Source organism: Chenopodium quinoa, unplaced genomic scaffold, assembly GCF_001683475.1.
Source record: "Chenopodium quinoa cultivar QQ74 unplaced genomic scaffold, ASM168347v1, whole genome shotgun sequence".
In the NCBI taxonomy this organism is placed as follows: Eukaryota; Viridiplantae; Streptophyta; class Magnoliopsida; order Caryophyllales; family Amaranthaceae; genus Chenopodium; species Chenopodium quinoa.
Window position 1 is genome coordinate 97,722 of NW_018744092.1, and position 22,719 is coordinate 120,440.

Genomic DNA, 22,719 nt, shown 5'->3' on the forward strand with positions numbered 1-22,719 from the left:
GCAAATTGTTAAAGCTACCTATCTGTTTTAGCTGGGTTAGTTTGGAGAATGATATGTCTCCATAGGCTATCCTGTGAGTCCCTCCTTCCCTTTAATTTGACTTTCATTTTATAAATATAGTTGTTCAATATCAGGTGCAGTAATTTTAGCAACTGGAGGGAAAAAAGAATTTAAAATAGGGATCGTAAAGTCATGGAAATTGTTAGCCACCTTGTAGCCAATATACTCTCCTTTGCTTTCTGGTCCCAGCTAGCCAGCCCATAGACGAAAACTAAATCAATCAATCAATCAATCAAAGCCTTAATCTCATAAGTGGGGACGAAAACCAAATAACAGAATGATTTTAGCTTAGGGGTATAACGTTACCCTGTGAAGTCTAAGCAAGGAAATTTATGTCTTCCTGTCCATAGTTCATCTATGCTGAGATAATATCATTTGCGTGGTGTTATTATATGTTGCCTAATACTACCTCCGTTTCATATTTTTTGCAACGTTTGCTAAAAATGGATGCTACACATTATTTGCAACTAATGTTTTCTTTCCTTTTAAGGTTGTCATTTCTCTCTATTTCTCTCCTCATCACATGGATTCCTATTTTTCTCTCTCTATTTTACACTCACAAACAAATTTTGCCTAGGAGTCCGTGCACCCTTCAAAGTTGCAAAAAATGTGAAACAGAGGTAGTAATTTATTTCGTCTGGCTATCAACTTATTTCAAGGTCTTGTTTGTAATTTAGGGGGCGTTTGGTATGGATTTTTTAAGGCATGAAAACGGATTCAAATAACCCACTCCGTTACTGCTTGTTGTTAAAGACCAGAGAGTAACCGTTACCTGGGTGTAACAGTTCCCCCCAATTTGATTCCGCTCTTTGACCCAAGGAAACAAATTCTGTTTCCTCCATTCAACAATGTTAACATCTCTCATTGACTCTATCTTCCAAAGCTCTTAATCACCCAATTTCTCTCTTTCGAATTCGATTTCTCATAATTGGGTCAAATAAAATCACTCAACAACAACTCATCATTCTCACATCTCACCCACCAAAAATAAAAAAAAAAAAAAGAAAAGAAAAAATGAATGAGCTTTTATGTTGATCGATGATGAAGATTGATCTGCCTTTGCGATGATCTGATTTGATGTTGATAATTTTGATTTTTGATGGTTTGCTGATTTCATTCTGGTGTAGTTGTGTTTTTATGATCAATAAAAGAAAAAAGTGATCTAGTCATCTGATTTTTTGATGATCTGATGATTTTGATTATTGAATTAGAGTAATTAATTGGAGTAAGAAAAAAGAGAAAAGAATTTTGAGTAAGTTGAAGCAACAAAGCAGCTTGTGAATTGTGATTAATGTCGCCCACAAATATCTTAATTTTGTTTTCCATTTTTTATGCCAAACAAGAGGAAATGGATTGGTTGTAATCGTTTGTGTTTCCTTAGTAATACCAAATAACTAGTAAGGGTAACACTATATATTACCCTTTCCCCTCCTAATTTGTTTCCATTCCGTTACCTTTACTAAGTTGATACCAAACACCCCCTTAGAATGTAATGTATTAATTTGTAATATGTCATTATTATCAAACTGAAAGTAGATTGCTTATATATGTACACATTGAGACACTATGCATGTTTTTATTTCATGCGAAGTTGTACATGTATACGATTGACTTACTTAACTGTGCCTGCAGTAAGAAGGGGCTGCCCAAACTATCTTAAATATGAAAAAAAAATAAAAAAAATTGAGAGCCTTTTGCCCTTAGATTTTGCAGTGTTAATGCATACACTTTTTTAACATTAGATCTATTATATGTGCAGAGACATGGAATTAGTGTGGCTTTGGCAACTTCATTTAGGATTTTGCCGAATATGCTGATGAAGAAAAGCTGCATTTGTTGGACACCTCCTAAATTGCCATAAAAATTCCAAACTGCCATAATAATTCCAAACTTCTTGGTGCAAGACAGACGATATTGCCTGACTAGTGATAGCCATAATTTCTTCTCACTGTGCGAGTATGATTAGGTTAGATATTACGCAGTTGCTGTAGATAGGAAATTTCTGAAGCATGTTGAACATCATTTTAACGGTTGCTTTATTATGAGTTAGTATTTGAAAATGGATGAATGATTTTGATGCGTAATGAGGTGTATTGTGTATATATACAAAAGAGCGCAGATCATCTGCTTGAAATGGCTACAATGCTAAATTCATTTTCATTCCTGGTTGTCATTATGAATAAAATGAATGACAACATTGATGAAAATTTCAGCCCGCTGTTTTGGCTGCTTCAGATGTTGGCTGCTTCTCCGCTTCCATCAAGTTGGCTGCTCCTCAGCATCCTTTAAATTGGCTGCTTCAGATGCTACTACCCACCAGTACAAAGGACCCCTTTTGTTACATTTTACGCTTTCTCTTTATAGTGCTAACAATCAGTTTTTTTTTTTGGGGGAAAGAAAACAAACTAGCTCATTATTCAACAAAAGGTTCATAGTTACATATGGGGAGATTTCCATCGGACATGTTTTCCCAAACTTGCTCGACACCAAAGGAACTAGTTTAGCGAGATGATGGGCTATTTAGGCTTTTAGCATATATTTTTCGAGCTTGAAGCACATTTTTATCAATTCACTACGAAGTATTTGTTAATTAGCTAATATATTAGACGCTTAATTTTAGTTTTTTTTTTTCAATTGTCCCAATTAAGGAAAAGAAAAATGAATACAATGGTATAAAAATATGAACCAAGTAATAGGGTAACTGCAGCATGTACAAATCAGTGTTGTGAGTCTAGTGACTGAGACGCTCAGACTGAGTTAGGAGAACGAAAATTAATTGGTTTTGGCTTTTTGGGCACCAAAAACCATTTCAAGGTGAATATATGTTTTGTTTGTATTCTCTATTCCCCTGTTTGTCTGCTAGATTGCTACCAATTGTTGTGGCTCCTATTTGGGATTTTTTTTTAATTTTTTATTTATTACTACTATTACTATTTTTTTTAATAGTTTGATTTTTAATCTTGGTCTAATTTTGAACTCACAAACTATTATACGAATTATTTATTTTAAAGTACATAAAGAGTATAAAGAAAATGTAAGTATTCTGTCAAAAAAAATTAAATAAAATAAAAATATATAAGTGTGGGTTCCACCTTAGAAGAAAATGTAAGAGGTAAAAAGTACTCGCACTAAAAACAATTAATTTGGGTTAATTTGAAAAGAGAAAAACAATTAGTTGGAAATGGAAGGAGTAGTTTATAACAAGCTTGTTAGCTTATCCTATAATATAAAGCATTTACAAGTTTATATCTATCTTCCTGTCGTTCATGAAGAAACTAACATGACACCCAAGTGATGCACGGCTTTTAAATCAAAATATTAGTTTTCTCAAAATTATTAATAGTAATGGGATAAGAATATTTAATGAAAATTGCGCTTTGATTGATTGACAAATCTAAATTTAACTTTCAATATTAAACATAATAAGAATGTTATTGTATGATTAATTTAACTATCACCTTCCTAATTCGATGCATAAATATATGAAAATTTCATTATTATTTACAAAACATCCCAAAATTTCATTATTTACAAAACTCGTCAAAGTGTCTTGACTATCCTTCCCAAAAAATGGCCACAAAACCCATCAAACCCGGCCCAAACCCACTACAGCCCACAACTCACATAATTGCGCAGGCATTCGGGTTCTCATCACTGAAGAACCGGGGAGCCTCGAAGATCTCAAGAACCCGACCCGACCCGTCAACGATCCCGACATAACCCGACCCGTCAACAATGTACTTAAGCTCCTTCTTATCACCACCACCTCCGCCACCGCCTCCGCCCCCGCCGCCGCCACCGCCTTCTTTCTTCTCCTTATCCTTCTTATCAACGACGATCTCCACCGTCTTCTTAAGCTTCTTTTGCAGCTCCTCAGCCATCTTCTTCCCCTCTATCCTTCCTGTCACCTTCACCAAGTCCTTTTCCTTCTCAATGCTCACTTCATGCACACCTGTTTTATTCATCAACCAATACAAATAAATGAGAATTGTTAAATATAATCTACTGTAAAAAGTAAAAATAATTGTAAAAAGTTCATGTTCTTGTAGAGTTTGATAATTTTACCACTGTACGATCTAATTGTCTTGTACAATTTGTCACCACAGCCGTCGCAATGGTATGCAACCTTCAACGTCACCGTTATCACTGGCATCTGTCATTCATTAATTCACCAGAAAATATTAATCTAAATTATAAACGAAATTTATTAATTTTTTGAATGAAAATGAAAATTATTTTTGATAATTTCCATTTTAAATGCGGTACAGTACTATTTTCTGAAGCGAATTAATGCAGGTGTGTTTTTTGAAGCACAGAGCAAATTAATAATAAATGTTGTTACTTCCATTAAAGATAATTAAGGAGTGAATGTATTATCAGCATTATCATATTTTACCCAATTCCGTAGCGTTAATGCTGGAATGCACGATAAAATCACAAGTCGATGTTAAATAAATTAAATGTCAAGTATTACTACTTTGGACAGTGGTATATGAATCTGACAAATTCCCAAATAAGTCAAGACTACGTTAAACCCCTAAAGCAAACACTTAACAAATACAGTAAAAATCAACTTTAAAGATTAAGAAAAACAGAGTATGCAACTAATGAGTAATAATATTAAGTCGGAACCCACAAAACAAACGAGTCGATTGGTGTAATTAATGTTCGTTATTCACACTTCCTCTTTTAGCCTCTCAAAGACTCAAACCCAGTCCCTAATTTAATCATTTCTAACCAAATATACCAAGGTAAAATAATCATTCATTCATTTATTCATAATTTCATACCTCTTTGGGTTTTTCATCTTTGTTTTCGCTCTTTTTGTCATTGTTCTTCGAAGGTTGAGGAGAGATGAGTTCAGTCTTCTTCAGAAATTTCTGGCGGAGTTTATCAGTGAGTACAACTGGATCAACTTTGTTTTGGGCCATCACTTTCACCTTGTTCTCCCCTTCAAACTCGACATTTAGAACACCTGCATTTAGAAAACCAATTATTTTCAGATTTTGAACTAATATATTCAATAAATTATAGCATAACGCTTATTTTCTACCTATTTTGACAAATTTCACAACTATTCAGAAATTGTCCAGAAAAAATAAACCAAAAACAGAGGATGAATTACTTTTCCATGTTAGAAATATTTACTCCAGTAAATTTTCACTTAAATTGATTCTCTACTAATTTTATGAGATTTCACAAATAATAGAGATTAAAACAAACGCAATAACCAGGGAAGAAATTTGCAGAATGAAATAAATTTAAACATTTAACTATTTTCTACCTATTTTGTCTAAGTTCACATTTAATGAAAATTCTCTTAAAAATAAACAAAAAGTGATTAAAATCAAATGATTAAGAACGAACTCCTAGAATTTTTATTTATTTACCTTTGTTTTTTTTTTTTTTGTTTGTCATTATCCCAATTTCAAAGATTAAATGAAAACAATTTTCTACCAATTTTATCCTTATTAATAAGCATCGATTATCTCAAAATTCTCAATAACATACCCACAATGTACAAAATTCCAGAGAAAAACAAATTTCCTTAAAAAAAAAAATTGAAAAAAAAGTAGGAAATTTACCAGGAAAATTGAGAAGGAATTTCCGAATCCGTTTCGTGCAACCTTCGCAGTGCAAATCTGTTTGGATTACGATGTTCAGATAAACACCGCAACCGCCACCTCCGCCGCCATTGTCATCCTTCTTCTCTCCTTCTGCACCACCACCACCACCACCACCACCACCACCTCCACCTCCACCTCCTCTGTTTTTTTTCTGTAAATTTCGAAATGAGAAAAAATTGTAAGTCATCAGAAACAACGAAGAGAGAGAAATAGAAAGAGGAGAGAGAAAGAGAAAGAGAAAGAGGAGAGATAAACCTTCGCCATTGATGAGTTGAAGCAGAGCTTGAAAAATTGCAGAGAGAAAATGAGGGGGAGAATGAAAGTGGAAGAGAGAGACGGAAGAGGGTATTTATAAGAGGGGGTGTTTGTTGTAATAATGAGGGTGATATTTTTGTGATTTATTTCTGAATTTGTACTAACAAAATAAAAGAAAAAAAAAGGGAAAAAATTGATTTGCAGTGTACTGTACCGTGGTATGTGGGTTTGTGGTGGTGTAGTAGAGAGCAAAGAGGAGTGTGTTTTGCACACTGCACTGTCATAAATGGGGAGGGAGAGCAGAGGAGAGAGAATTGTACGATATGTGTGTTGTCTGTATTTTTTGGCTAGACTTGACTTGTGCCCCAACTTTTAGGAGGGAATAATAAGGGTACCATGCTATGGCTACATTCGGAATCGAGTCTGGTGGGTGAGTCCGTGATTGGGCTCGAGCTTAGTCCAGACCCTCCTTAAATGGTACCAAGCCTTTTATGTCATAACTTTTGACCAACCTCATATTAATTTCTTAGATTTATTTCTTCTTTAACTTTTATATGTAGTATGGAAACTAATACGAATTGTTTATTAATAATAACATGAGTAACACACTAGTTTGGGATGATTATTGATTCATTGCTACATAATTGATTATGCACATACTATGGGAAGTATGGAGTAAAAATGAGCTACTGTATTATATAGAGTAACATTGTACTTTAATTATTTGTAAAAATTCATGAGTTTTTTTTTTTTTTTTTTCCAATTGAGCTGGTAATATGTGACTTAAACTTTGACACATAATTGTATAAAGGAACTAATCGATCTGAACTTTAGCTTGTATAATTTTTGATATTATTGGTGAGCTTAAAATAAAAAATAATTAAACAAGTTTTGTTTACTACAAATTGTCCATTCCTGTATTTAGTTGGATTTTGCTAATGTAATGATGAAACTAAGATTGAAGATAAGCACTAGATCTTTGGAGGTTAATTGTACATATGAACCATGCGATATACCTACGAATTCTCGTATAGATTTTCAAATTTTTTGTGTCATTATTTAAATTATTTAATCTACTTTCTAAAACATAATATTGGGTGCAGGGGAACTAGTCTAGCTTTTGGTAGAATCAAGTATACAAGTAGCTTAGTCAAGTATATAGGAAAATGATCGATAATAAGAAATGGTAATGAAACCAATACTCTATATGATTCTATAAAAACCCAATTTATTTCTACTATTATAGAGGATTTGGCTTGCTCGATCTATGACTAATATAAAGTTGTGTTGCTGAAACATAAACATGAGATGAACTATTAGATTTTAAGTGAAATGAACCAATACAAATATCTAATACGCACCATTTGTTATATTATGTATATTCTTTGTTTTTGAAAATTTGTAATACTTAAAAAGTGACACATGTAATATAAGAAATGAAGAGTGAAAAAAATCACTTATTTTGAATTACTCATTTATCCTTATATAGTTATATTCCCACTCCCACCCGCTTTATGGATGGTATTTTATTTTTGGTATTTTTGGAATTACTCATATGCAAGTGTTCCAATTTAAGAAAATAGAGGAGGTGTGTTTCAATAAAAATATACTTTACATGATTTTATTAAATCAAACTCAAATTTGTTTCTTTTAATTTAACAACGACATTGAGGATTATATATAATTACTCTATGTAAAGATTATTGAATAACATAGAATCCAACTTGTTCAGATTATGACGTATATAAAATTGTGATGTTTAAACATAAACATGAGATGAACTTTTTACAACCTAATGCGCGCTATACACCCAATAATATACGGGATTTGTTAAACATCGCCCACAAATTACTACATAAAGCCCACAAAATATACTTGGTTTGACAATTTTGCCCATTTGTGAAATGTTACCAAAAACGAAAAATTATGACATCGAAAAATCAAATTAAAAAGGACACTTGGTTTGACAGTTTTGGCCATTTGTGAAATCTACCAAAAACGGAAAATTATGACATCGAAAAATCGAATTGAAAAAGACACTTCGTTTGACACTTTTGGCCATTTGTGAGATCTTACCAAAAACAGAAAATTCTGACATCGAAAAATGTGGAGCCGTACTGGGTCCCCACGGAAGACCGGAGAGCCGAGGGATGCCGAAGAGCCGTCGTTGCAGCAAAACGAGGTAAATCAACATGGACCACCACCGTCGGGGTTGGGGCGCCTGGCCTGGAAGCCGGTGCCATGGCGATGGCGCTTGGCTAGGACGCCGGCACCGTGGCAGTGGCGCCTGGCCAGGACGCCGGAACCGTGGTGGTGGCTTCCAGGCTAGGCGCCACTCCCACCGTGCCGGCGTCCTGGCCAGGCGCCACTGCCATGGTGGTGGTGGTCCAGCGAGGCGCCACTGCCTTAATATTTTTTTTTTTAATTTTTTTGTTTTTTTTGTTTTTGTTTATAAATTTGATAAATTGAAATTGTTAAAAAAAAAAGAAAATATTTTATTTGAAATTATGTTTTAAATATTTGTTAATAAATTTATATTATAATTTTGTATGTGGAAATTAGATTTTTAATTTGTTTGTTTTTTTTATTTAATAAATTTGATATCCCTAAATTTAAATTGTAAAAAAAAAAATGTATAACTTGAAATTATGTTTTACATATTTGCTAATAAATTTATTTTATAATTTTGTATGTGGAAATTAGATTTGTGTTAATAATTTACAAAAAAATTAATTATGTTTTTGTGTATGAATACTTTTAAACATAATTATGTTTTAATTTTGTATGTGTATGAATACTTTTATAAACGATTATGTTTTAATTTTGTATGTGTATGAATACTTTTATAAATGGTTATGTTTTAATTTTGTATGTGTATGAATACTTTTATAAATGATTATGTTTTAATTTTGTATGTGTATGAACACTGTTATACATAATTATGTTTTGAATTTTGTGTTAATTTACGCTTTACATAATTATATGTATTTAAATATAATATGTAATTGATGCAGGATTATGGTGGAGACGGAAATGATTACAGTGGGATATTTGTACATGATGGTCCCTTCGAAGATGCTCAACAAGCGATTGATTGGGCTAAACAGGTTGCAATTACTTCTGGTTTTTGCTTGGTAGTAACAAGTCATAAATCTCAACGGGATGGTAGAATTATCGCATTTTGAGATGCGACCGTTATCGCAAAAGAGAAGAAAGAGATTTCAGTACAGCCACTCAGTTTGATACAAAGCGGAAAGGTTGTGGGTGTGAGTTCAGAGTAAAGGTTCGGCAACTAGAGAGTCGTGAAGGTTGGGAAGTGAAGGGTTACTCCAAATGGGGGTATCACAACCATGAGATTATAGTATATGAAGTGGGTCATCGACAGTTGAGCGGCTTAAGTCCTGCTGCAAAACTGGTTGTCAAAGAAATGAGTGATGCTCAAGTGAAGCCTACTAAAATATTAGCATCTGTGCTAGAGAAATTTCCTGAAGACCAGCCAAATTGAAGACACATCTACAACGTTAGACAGCAACTGAGGTTTGAACGGTCAGAGGGAAGGAACCCTATACAACAGCTTCTACACCAGGCACAATCACGTGGTTACCTGTTCTGGTATGATTCTGATGAAGATACAGCGGAGGTGACTCTTTTATTCCTTGTGCATCCTAATTGTGCTGATATGATCAAGTCTTGGCCATCTGTCATTTTGATCGATTCAACGTACAAGACAAATAAGTACAGGTTCCCACTGGTTGAGATGATTGGGATGACTCCAACGAACCAGAACTTTCTGATTGGTCATGCAATCATCAAGGATGAGACGGCTGCGAGTTATTACTAGGTCTTGGAGAAGCTGAGAAACTACATCAACCCTAATGTTCAGCCATCAGCCATCGTCAGTGATTGTGAGGGAGGTCTCTTTGCCCCCATAGCAAAGCTGTTTCCACAATCGAAGCACTTGTTGTGCACATGGCACATCAATAACTGTGTGAAAGTGAAAGCCTACAACCTTTTCAACAAGAATTTGGAAATGGCAGAGAGATTGGTGAATGGTAAGTGGCGGAAGATCCTACAAGCTACCACAGAGGCAGTGTACGATCGAGCATTGGCTAACTTCAGGGATTCGTACCAATGGTGTTCGGCAGTGGTGAACTATGTGATGCAGCAGTGGGTACCTCACATGGAAAAGTTTGTCAAATATTGGACAAACCAAGTACTTCATTTTGGAAACACTACAACTTGCAGAGTTGAGAGTGCTCATAGAGCTACTAAGGACTGGACTGATTCTTCCACCGCTGCTTTGGATACACTGTTCGAGAGAATAAATAAGGCAATTGAAACTCAGAAGAACGACATCAGGAACTCTCTGGAGGACTCTAGGAGGCGACATGGTACGATGTATAGCCATTTCATATTTAAGATTCTACATGGGCGTGTGTCACACTACTGCTTGGGGTTGATTCTGGCCGAGCACAACAGGATGAGGGAGTTGGCGGATGAAGTTGATGTTCGGTGTGGATGTGCTATATCAGTAACTCATGGATTACCTTGCGTATGCACCATTCACCGCGTAATTACCTAAGATAGGATGTCGTTACACGTTGATCAGGTTCATCCATTCTGGCGGACGCTCGTTATTGGTGAGCATGCAGATACGCAGATGGTCGACCGCGAATAGGAGGAGTTGGAGCAGTTTTGTTCGATGTACGACCGAGTATCCTCCAGTCATCCTTCCATTATTCGTGATGCTACTCACGTACTGCATGACATGTTCAACACGTCCTGCTTAGATCACGAGGAACCTGAAGGGGTCGAGCGACGTAGAGGTCATCAACGGCGGAACATGAGTGCGTTTGAGTACATTCGTGGTCGTGGTCGTGGTCGTACATCGTCATCCAGTCGTAGCCGGTCTTCTTCGTCTGTGAATATGCCCGGCATTGGTACAATAGCTTACTTTAATTTACGTTTTATAATGGTTTTGATTTTACTGCTGACTTGTTCACTGTGTTTAATGATATGTTCAATAGGAAGATTTGATATTGACCAGTTTCCATACAAGGATAGGATACCTAACATCATCATGTCATACTTGTACGGCTGGAATGATGTAGTTGGAGATGGTAACTGCGGATTCCGGGTCGTGGCAGATGTGTTTCAGATGGGTGAAGACAACTACGGTTTAGTGCGTCAGTTGATGTACAGTGAAATTGCCTCTAACTGAGATGTTTATCGTCATGTGTACCAGGACGGCTTGGATAGTGCTCTGCGGCGTATCCGGTGGGGAGGAGGACCTTGCGGTCTAAATCATTATTTCGACGCGCCACTAGATCTCTTTGCCGTTGCAAACATTTACAAGTGTGCAGTAATGCATTTCGGGCTGGGATTGCATAGTCGAGCTTATTATCCTTGTACAACGGTTCTCCCTTGGTCATCGCGTGAGACTGTCACTACACCGGTCAGGGAGTTAGCTATTGCATTTCTTGGGTCGTCATACAAAAATTTCATCCGGCTGGACCTGTCATCCTATTTTCCTGTCCCACCGATCATACCTCGGTGGTACGACATTCGCACAGCAAGCGTAGAGGGTTGGGATGCGCTGTATCATGACCAGATCCATCAATGGAACACCCTAGCAGCTTTTTAGTTTTTCTTTTGTACACTATTTCTGTGTAACCTTATTTTTCATGATGTTAAAACCTAAAACGATAATTTCAAATGTTAGAACCTAAAACGATAATTTCAAATGTTAGAACCTAAAACGATAATTTCATTTGTTAGAAACTAAAACGATAATTTCAAATGTTAGAAACTAAAACGATAATATCTTGATGTTAGAACCTAAAACGATAATTTCAAATGTTAGAACCTAAAAGGATAGTTTCAAATGTTAGAACCTAAACGATAATTTCAAATGTTAAAACCTAAAACGATAATTTCAAATGTTAGAACCTAAAACGATAATTTCATTTGTTAGAAACTAAAATGATAATTTTAAATGGTCATGACTAAAACGATAATTTCAAATGTTAAAAACTAAAACGATAATTGCAAATGTTAGAAACTAAAACGATAATTGTAAATGTTAAAAACTAAAACGATTGTACTAAATTCTGCAAACTACAAAGATAATGTCCTATTTCACAAACTAATTTGATAATGAAAAAAATGTTCAACAAACAAAATGCCAATAACATCAGTAATCCCTCTTTTGCCGCCGACTCCCAATGCGCAAGGGTCTGTTCCAACTCATCAACAGCAGCTCTCGCTGCTGCACTCATGCTGTCCTTCTCCAGGGAGAGTTTTTGTACGCCTTGCATTACCTTTCCCATCCACTACACACACAAAAAAAATATAACATGAAATTGAATAACGATATATAAAACTTTAAAAAAACGCAACAATAAATTTTTGTGCAGACATACCGCATCTACGGCAGTTGGCGGTGGATCATGACCATCGGCGTCGTCGCTATGGTCGAGGTCTCTAATCAACCTCGGGTGCGAATACCGGTTGTACCATCCATGTAGTGCTGGTCACACATGGGAGGCACCCCAGTAGGTGGCCTCTGCAGCTCCGCAGTCCATAAGTGGGAAACCATCGGAAACTGCTCCCACGTGGCAATCATGCTATCCGGCCATTGGACGACGTACTCCTTCCACGACGCAGATCAGACCGCCTTACTCGGCCATGCCGGTGGAGGAGGGACAACTTGGACGAACCCAAGCTGGCGAAGACAGTGCTGGGGCATGTACGCCTCCACGATCTCACGATACTGTATGAGTCCCGTGTAAAGGGTCCTGGGTACCCTATTACTAGGGTTCTGGCCGAAAGGCATCCAGTTCACCTGCACAAAATGTTTCAAAGTAGTAAGATTCTATAATAAATGCATTACAGTACAAATTTTAAAATAATTTATACACTTTACCTCTAAGGGGGAAATCCTGTCAAGCAATAACCGTATCGATCGGAGGCGGTCAACAGACTTCTTCTCCAACCGCGGACTCCACGCACAGGCACGGGGCATCCCATCACCAATAGGAACCGGGTCACGGTGTGGTCGAAATGCAGGAATATACTCGTATATCTAGGTCTGCAATAAAGTCAGACATCCATTGATGCCTGCCGCGTCAGCCCGACTCGAAAATCCTAGTTGGTGATACAGATACGCCAACGTAGCCGACCCCCAAGAAAACTGACCAACACTGTCGGGCTCACACGCATCAACTATGTCGCGTGGCCTGAGCTTGTTTCCGCTCTTATTCGGAAACAAGGTACACCCGAGGAGAAGAAAAACATAAGCAGCCAGCTGTGCATCGTGCATCCTACATGCACTGGGGTGCAAACAACGCAGCAAGACGGATGCGATCTTCATACCGCCGTGGTCCCAAACACCAAGCACCCCGGTGTACAGCGCAACCTTGTCCACCGCCAACAGCTCCGCCAGCAAATCTGCCTGATCCGCATTAGTCACAACTGAAAGGCGTTTACCCTCTGTGAGAATCCCAAGAATGGCCTCGATGTCATGCAACATGATCGTCATCTCACTGAATGGAAGGTGGAAAGAGTTCGTATCTGGCTGCCATCGCTCAACGAAAGCCGTGATCAGCGTCCAATCAATCTTATCGTGCATGGTGGCAGGAAGGTGATTCACCCCAGTGCCCTGCAGTCGGTCGAGCATCTCGCTCTCCACCGGCCAAGCCTCAGCCCATCTGCTCGAATCGCTACAAGTCTTTTCCCGGGTTTGGCATTTCAAAATACCCGTCACCAAACCCCTCTCCTGGTCCTCCTAGATACGGGTAGCTATGTGTCCTAGAAAGCTAGGAATCACACTCCCGTCTACAGGCCCCCCAGGCATCGCACCCTTAACCACCCAAGAATCATTAACGGCCCTCGACCGTTTTCAGCTTGCCCCAGACACGGTGGACGCAGATGATGTGCCAGATCTACTCACAAACCTACCATCCCTACCCTTACGCACATCTACCCTATGCGTCTCATACATGTCATCTAGCCTCTGACTGAATGGACCGTAATCATCATATGGTCCACTCCTATCGTCCACATCCTCATATGCGTCCTCCTCCTCATCCCGATGGTGAACCTGTTCTCTACGAGCCGAAGCCGAAATACCACGAGATCTAAGATGTCTGGGCCCCGAGCTCTCCATCGAGTAGTTTCCAGACCTAATAAGGTCTAGAATCTTCCCCGCACCATGACGAAAATGCGACACCTTCAAAAAATTAAAAAATGTATACACATTAAAAAAATTAAAAGAAAAATAATTACCAAAAACCAAATCAAATGAACTAAAAATATACTAGCAAACTAACTTGAAAAAGAAATTAACAAAACACTTAAAATAAATTACAGAATAAAATCTACACAAAAAAAAAAAAACCAACACATACAAACTTTATATAAACATAAAAGAAAAAAAATAAAATAACCTAGACGAAAATATATCAACTAAACAGAAAAACATACTAACAAATTGCAATAACAAATATAAAAAAAAAATTGTACAAAACAGACATACAAAGAAATGCAAAGGAAGTATAAACGTAAAAAAAATATAACAAAATTGAAAAAAACTTAAAAAAACATAAAACACAAACAAAATATTAATTTCAAAAAAAAAATTACTGAAAAAAACAAAAAACAAAAATATAAAAAAATTATGATTTTCAAAAAATAAACTGATAAGCCGTGTTTTGTGCATAATTGTTAGCTTATTTCTAGTTGTTTTTATTAGTTTAGCCTAGTATTTTAGTTCATTTTGGCTTAATTTGGTTTAGTTTCGATGATTCGATGCTTTTATGGGTAGTTTCGTTGTTTTTGATGTATTTCAGGATTAACGGAGCTAATTTGGAGATTTTATGAAGTCATGAGGCTAAACCGAGGCCACGGACCTTCACAAAGCTCGTTGGTCGAAGAACGAGTCATTTGGGCCCTTTTGGAGTGAGGCACACCCATGCCCAGCCGAGGCACGTCCGTGCCTGAATCTCAGAAGTTGAAGAAGTTGTGTTCGATATGAGGCACGCCCGTGTCTCATAGAGGCACATCCGTGCCTGCTGCTACCATCAGATTTCATGTGAGGCACGTTCGTGCCTGGAGTCCAGAAAACAAGAAAAACCTTACACGAAGTGTTGTAGGCACGTCCGTGCCTCTTAGGAAGACTGCGCGATATATTTTTGTTGCGTTTTCTTATCTTTTTCGGAGTATAAATACTCTAGACTTTGTATTATTTCATTATTGAGTATTTTATTAGCATCTAGTATTTTCATTATTAGACCTAGTTTTCTCTATTATTTTTACATTGCTTTTGTAATTCAAGATTCAAGTTCTACTTTGGCTATCTCCAATTAATTCAAGATTTGGTATTTCTTTTCATCACTTATTTCTTAATTATGTTTTCTTTGATTATTTTTGCTATTGCTTATTTTAATATGTGTGAGTAGTTTTTATATTCCAAGATCTAGGGTTGCCCAATTGTGATTGATGCATGAATTAATTCTGTAAATTCTCTAATAACTACTGCAATTGTTATGCTAAATTGATTGTGATTATGCCAATACTAGATTAGAGATAATTCGTATTGTTATTATTTCATAGTTTCAATCACAACGAGAGTTGGGTTTTAACGGATTTGAGTAAATTAATTTAGGGTTTGAAATTCATCACGAGAGTAGTTGAATTGATAATTGGGAAGTGAAGTAAAGTGTTTAATGTCTCTAATTTGCATGATACCATGAGAATAGGCTTGATTGTGGGTTAGGGAAGCCATTGATACTCGAGAGAGGTCCTTGGTATTGGTTAGGGTTTGCTTTTCCCCGTGTTAATTGGAATTGTATGTTAGGGGTAGATATATAATTGCATCGATCGTAATTGCGGTGATACTTGATCTTGGATATTTTAGCTTATTGATTCATTATATTCGTTTGATTTATTCTAGTTTTCCATACATTAGCATTTAGTTTATTCCACCATTGTTTGATTCTTGCTTGGTAATTACTTGAGTTTAGATAATTTAGGTGAACTTTAGTCTCTTGGGATTCGACCCTTACTTGTTCGACTACATAGTTAGGAGGAATAGTTAGGTTATTTTTGTTAGGTACGCGACACGCCTATCATAAACAAAATTAAAAAAAACTGATTTTAAAAAAAAATAACCATTAAAAAACAAATAACAAAAAAAAATTACTTAAACAAACAAAAAAAAAAATTCCGATTTTCAAAAAAAAAATTCTGATTTTCAAAAAAAAAAAAAAATGATTCAAAAAAAAAGAGAAAAAAAAGGGCGCATGGCTGGGAAGCCAAACCATGGGTGGCGGCGCCTGGCTAGGACGCCTTTCCGGTGGTGGCGGCGCCAGATTCAAACGCCATGGTCGTGGTTCCGGCGTCTGATTCTGGCGCCACCACCACCGCCGTGGCATCCTCCCCAGGCGCCCCACCTTGCCTAAGCTGGTTTTTTTTTTCTTCTTTTTTCTTTTCTAAACAGAAAAAAAAACCTACCTTTCCACCGTGAGACCTCCTTCCCTCCGCCGCTAACTCCTTGCCTTGCCGCCTCGACATTGCCGGACTTTGATTTTTTTTTTTTAAAAACGTGGAATGAAAGTGGCACAGATTTTTTTTGGGTGATGAGAGAGTGTTTGTTTTATTTTTTGGGCTAAGGGCAATATTGTCAATTCAATTGAAATTTGTGGGCTTTAGTTGGTAATTTGTAGGCGATGTTTAGCAATCCACAAAATCAAATGCTCCTTTCAGCCCTTTGAGCTCTAGAAATAAATTAACCTCTCATTCCCCCCGCTCGGCCGCACCTCATCATTTCTGACTTGCAGGAGCTATCAAACAAGACTGCAAACAAGCTCTGAGTTTCCATGATCAGGTCAGTTTCAAATCAATAAAAGGGCAAAACTTTCTTTCCAATTTCATTTCTTGTTAATTTTAGGTTTTGCTCATTTCACATGCTTTCAAGTATTTCTCTGTATATTATCATTCAAACACAAAGTTAAACCCTAAAACAGTTTAAATTGATTCTCAAGCTTTGCAATGAAAGTTGCTGGTTTGAGCAATTCCTCAATTCTAGGTAAATTAGCAAGAAATAAATGGAATGTAATTCCAATTCCACATGGAACAATTCCTGAACCTAAAGGTCAAGACCTTGATTGTGTGAATGTAACACATAGCCATCTTATACACTCTGATTGGGAAAAATTGGAGAAATTATCAAGTGGTTTTACCCCATTTAGATTTAAGCATGTATTATTGAAGATTAAGAAGGATTATGTTCTTTCTTATGAGTTTTATAAATGAGTTCAACTCAAACACCCTAAGTTTCACAACCTTGAAACTCATTCCATGATTCTCCATGTTTTGACCAAACACCGGAAATTTAAGTCTTCTCAATCGATTATGAAGGATATACTGAGTTCGCGGCGGTCTATTTATTTGCCACGTCAGTTGTTTCAGGCTATATTGAACTCGTATCGGTTGTGTGATTCGTCTCCTCTTATGTTTGACTCGCTTTTTAAGACTCATGCCCATATGAAGAAGTTTAGGAATGCTACCGCGACCTTTTGCCACATGAAGGATTATGGGTTTCTTCCTACAATAGAGTCTTGTAATGCTTACATGAGTTCATTGCATAGTTTGAATCAGGAAAAAATTGCATTGGATTTTTATAAGGAGATTCGGAAAAAATGGAATTATGCCAAATGTTTATACTATGAACATGGTTATTTATGCTCATTGTAAGCTTGGTAGTTTGGAAAAGGCCTTGGAGGTGTTTCAGGATATGGCAAGTATGGGTATCTTTCCTACTGTAGCATCACATAATATACTTATTTCTGGGTATTGCAATAAGGGCCTCTTCACCTCTGCCGTGAAGCTAAAAGCCTTGATGGAAAAGGACGGATTGAAGCCGGATAGTATTACCTATAACACCCTCATCAATGGATTTTGTAAGCAAGGGAAATTGTATGACGCGAACAAAGTTTTTAGTGAGATGAAAGCAGCACGTGTGCCTCCAAATACTTTAACTTCCAATACTTTAATAAACGGATATAGCCAGTGGAGTAATAGTGAGATAGGATATGAAATTTATGAAGAGATGCTGAAAGACGGGGTGAAGGTTGATATAGTGACGTATAATGCTTTGATATTGGGATTCTGCAACGAGGGAAAGACTAAGAAAGCAGCCATTATGGTTAAAGAACTTGACAAGCAGAATTTAGCCCCAAATTCCTCAACCTATTCTACTCTTATTTTAGGGCAGTGCACGAGAAAGAATTTTGAACGTGCATTTCAATTGTACAAGAGTATGATAAGAGATGGTTGTTATGCAACGAGTAATACATACGAGATTTTGTTCTCTTCTTTCCGTCAGAATCGTGATTTTTATGGAGCAGTTCAGGTTTTGAGGGAAATGCTAGGGAGAAGTATGGTTCCTGGTCCTGAAACTCTCTCTGAGTTGTCCAATGGGCTTTGCCAAAATGGAAATGAAGATTTGGCTGTAAGCTTGCGCAATGAGGTGGAAGCTAGATGTCGTAGCTGAGGCTGAGGGGTTCTGGAGTTGCCTCAAGGTTTTATTTGAAGTTTGAAACAAATGGCTTTACAGCCTTCACCTGATGAGTTCCACTTTTGAGGTTTGCCACAACATGAATACAAATACCTCTCTTCTGTTACCTTTGCTCTTATATTTATTTTGGCAATTTGAAGTGTGAAAATATTTTTTCTAGGTGGATGAATAAAACTCAATGTCCCTCCTCACACTCACAAGGATGTATGGTTATCGCTTATTTCATAATATAACTATATTAAAGGATGAATCAAACCCTGTTGCCAACTAGTTCACATCTATCATCCAAAAAAAATTAAAAAAATAAAAACAAATAAAAAGGCGAAAGAAACATTGGATTATGAAATGGATGAAAAGTTATACTAAAGGAAATCTTCTGTTTTTGTCATTCTTAACAACATTTACTGATATTTATCATTACAGGACATTGGGAGTTTGGGACGTAGCAGTGTAGAACTATAAGAGGTCCTTAATGTTTCCCGGTGTCCATGTTAGGCATGCAGTTAGGAGATTGTTAATTGGCAAGTCTATAAATGGATATAGTCATATAGCTCTACAACTGGGCTGACAAAGCAGGAGTTATTAGGAGTTTGGTCTAAATCAACTCATCTTATGGGATCTTCTTTGAGAAAACTTTGGCTGAGGGAGGTGATTATAGAGTTCTTAGAGGATGGATTTGTGCTATTGTATAAGAACCATGTTCATCCTAATCCCTAAGCAGTCTATCACAAGTTCACGACTCATCTGCCACCTATTGTATAAGAACCATGTTCACCATCATTGGATTGTTACGAGTCAACTGAGAGGTATAGCGGGCCAACAACGTGTTTAGAATTTTATCCTTTTCTTTTGGAAATTTTCACTTTTGCTACAAGTAAAACACACGTATTTCACTTTTGCTATCAGGGAAAATTTTAATTTAATTTTACTACCATACCAAAACAAGTTTGTGAAAAATTGCTACCACACAAATGGTTAACCAACATATATGATGACATTAACATATAATTAACAGAGTTAACAAAAACAACTTCAAAAACAACAACTTCAACAAACAACAACTTCAACAACTACAACAACAGTAGCCAACTACAACAACTTCAACAACAACAACTTCAACAACAACAACAACAACAACCGACAACAACAACTTCAACAAACAACAACTTCAACAACAACAGCAACCAACAACAAAAACTTCAACAAACAACAACTTCAACAACAACAACAACAACAACAACAACCAACAACAACATCAACAACAACAACAACAACCAACAACAATATCTTCAACAAACAACAACAACAACATCAGCCAACAACAACAACTTCAACAAACAACAACAACAACAACAACAACCACAACAACCAACAAAAACAACTTCAACAAACAACAACAACAACAAAAACAACAACAACTAACAACAACAACTTCAACAACAACAACAACAACAACAAATAACAACAAACAAACAGACTAATCAACATTTGAATAAAAAAAAATTAGGGCATAATTAACTTACCCCAAAATCAGCCAACAGCAACAGCAGTTCGCCAAAAATATGTGTCATCGACGTCGGAGGAGAGGGAATCGTTGGGAGGCGACGGAGGGGAGAGGCGACGGAGGGGAGCAAGCTATGGGCAACGACGGAGGGGAGGGATGCGTTTAGAGGTGTCGGTGGCGACGGAGGGGAAGGCTGCGTTGGGAGGAGATGGAAGTAGGGGTGTCGATTTTTGGGCGAAAATGGTGGTAACTGATTTTAGAAGAAAGGGGAAATCATTTTTGTAAAAGAATAACTAAATGAAAACCGCTACTTGAAGTAGTGGTTTTTAACCCGTACACCGTTACTTCAAGTAGCAGTTTTATTCAGTACAACGCTACTTGAAGTAGCGGTTTTTAAAAAAAAACCGTTTTAAAAAAAATTCCCACTGAACCGGTGACGTGGACGGTATAGTGAGAATATATAAAAGAGTTGCTGTATTTTGGGAATTACATAAATTTCCAATATTATTTAAGGAAAGCGCTCAATTATACGACCCAATAATATGACTAGATCTAACATGTTTGAACGACTCATTTACAACCTCCAACAAAGGGGTTTAAGCCTTTAGTAAAATCAAATGCTCCTTCCAACAAAGGGGTTTGAGCTCTAGAAAAAAATTAACCTCTCCCAATTTCGTTTCTTGTTAATTTTAGGTTTTGCTCATTTCACCTGCTTTCAAGTATTTCTCTGTATATCATCATTCAACCACAAGGTTAAACCCTAAAACAGTATAAATTAAGAACACCCTTCTATTAAATTTGCTTGATTCTCAAACTTTGCAATGAAACTTTCTGCTTTGAGCAATTCCTCAATTCTGGGTAAATTAGCAAGAAATAAATGGAATGTAATTCCAATTACACATGGAACAATTCCTGAACCAAAAGGTCAAGACCTTGATTTTGTGAATGTAGCACATAGCCATCTTATACACTCTGATTGGGAAAAATTGGAGAAATTATCAAGTGGTTTTACCCCATTTAGATTTAAGCATGTATTATTGAAGATTAAGAAGGATTATGTTCTTTCTTATGAGTTTTATAAATGGGTTCAGCTCAAATACCCTAAGTTTCACAACCTTGAAACTCATTCCATGATTCTCCATGTTTTGACCAAACACCGGAAATTTAAGTCTTCTCAATCGATTATGAAGGATATACTAAGTTCGCGACGGTCTATTTATTTGCCAAGTCAGTTGTTTCATGCTATATTGAACTCGTATCGATTGTGTGATTCGTCTCCTCTTGTGTTTGACTCGCTTTTTAAGACGCATGCCCATATGAAGAAGTTTAGGGATGCTTACATGAGTTCCTACTATAGAGTCTTGTAATGCTTACATGAGTTCATTGCATAGTTTGAATCAGGAAAAAATTGCATTGGCTTTTTATAAGGAGATTCGGAAAAATAGAATTTTGCCAAATGTTTATACTATGAACATGGTTATTTATGCTCATTGTAAGCTTGGTAGTTTGGAAAAGGCCTTGGGGGTGTTTCAGGATATGACAAGTATGGGTATCTTTCCTACTGTAGCATCTATACTTATTTCTGGGTATTGCAATAAGGACCTCTTCACCTCTGCCGTGAAGCTAAAAGCCTTGATGGAAAAGAACGGATTGAAGCCGGATAGTGTCACTTTTAACACCCTCATCAATGGATTTTGCAAGCAAGGGAAATTGCATGACGCGAACAAGGTTTTTAGTGAGATGAAAGCGGCACGTGTGCCTCCAAATACTATAACTTACAATACGTTAATAAATGGGTATAGCCAGTGGGGTAATAGTGAGATGGGATATGAACTTTATGAAGAGATGCTGAAAGATGGGGTGAAGGTTGATATGGTGACGTATAATGCTTTGATATTGGGATTCTGCAAGGAGGACAAGACTAAGAAAGCAGCCATTATGGTTAAAGAACTTGACAAGCAGAATTTAGCCCCAAATTCCTCAACCTATTCTGCTCTTATTTTAGGGCAGCGCACGAGAAAGAATTCTGAACGTGCATTTCAATTGTACAAGAGTATGATAAGAGATGGTTGTTATGCAACGAGTAATACATACGAGGTTTTGATCACTTCTTCTGAGGGAAATGCTAGGGAGAAGTATGGTTCCTAGTCCTGAAATTCTCTCTGAGTTGTGCAATGGGCTTTGCCAAAATGGAAATGAAGATTTGGCTGTAAGCTTGCGCAGTGAGGTGGAAGCTAGATGTCGTAGTTGAGGCTGAGGGGTTATGGAGTTGCCTCAAGGTTTTATTTGAAGTCTGAAACAAATGGCTTTACAGCCTTCACCTGATGAGTTCCACTTTTGAGGTTTGCCACAACATGAATACAAATACCTCTCTTCTGTTACCTTTGCTCTTATATTTATTTTGGCAATTTGAAGTGTGAAACTATTTTTTCTAGGTGGATGAATAAAACTCAATGTCCCTCCTCACACTCACAAGGATGTATGGTTATCGCTTATTTCATAATATAACTATATTAAAGGATGAATCAAACCCTGTTACCAACTAGTTCACATCTATCATCCAAAAAAATTAAAAAAAGAAAATAAAAAGGCGAAAGAAACATTGGATTATGAAATGGATGAAAAGTTATACTAAATGAAATCTTCTGTTTTTGTCATTCTTAACAACATTTATTGATATTTATCATTACAGGACA

At 36.8% G+C, this 22,719-nt stretch overlaps 1 protein-coding gene and 1 pseudogene across 1 annotated transcript; one reads left to right on the plus strand and one right to left on the minus strand.

Annotated features, from left to right (window-relative positions):
- Window positions 1–3,341: 3,341 nt before the first annotated feature.
- On the minus strand, window positions 3,342–6,976 carry LOC110691722 (heavy metal-associated isoprenylated plant protein 3-like). The gene is made up of 4 exons (XM_021868655.1): window positions 5,646–6,976; window positions 4,851–5,035; window positions 4,126–4,213; window positions 3,342–4,012 (listed from the first exon to the last, which is right to left on the minus strand). Exons 1-4 carry the CDS (start codon window positions 5,872–5,874, stop codon window positions 3,681–3,683), a joined length of 834 nt encoding a protein of 277 aa, XP_021724347.1. The 5' UTR covers window positions 5,875–6,976; the 3' UTR covers window positions 3,342–3,680.
- Window positions 6,977–17,646: 10,670 nt separating this feature from the next.
- Window positions 17,647–22,696, plus strand: LOC110691676 (annotated as a pseudogene).
- The last annotated feature ends 23 nt before the right edge of the window (window positions 22,697–22,719 follow it).

Bases quoted from the DNA above. Each gene is read 5' to 3' on its own strand.
- LOC110691722 (XM_021868655.1), bottom strand. From the start codon at position 5,874: ATGACTTACAATTTTTTCTCATTTCGAAATTTACAGAAAAAAAACAGA. The intron at 4,214-4,850 runs GTATGAAATTAT...AATGAATGACAG, and splicing joins AAGATGAAAAACCCAAAGAG to ATGCCAGTGATAACGGTGAC. The intron at 4,013-4,125 runs GTAAAATTATCA...TGAATAAAACAG, and splicing joins GACAATTAGATCGTACAGTG to GTGTGCATGAAGTGAGCATT.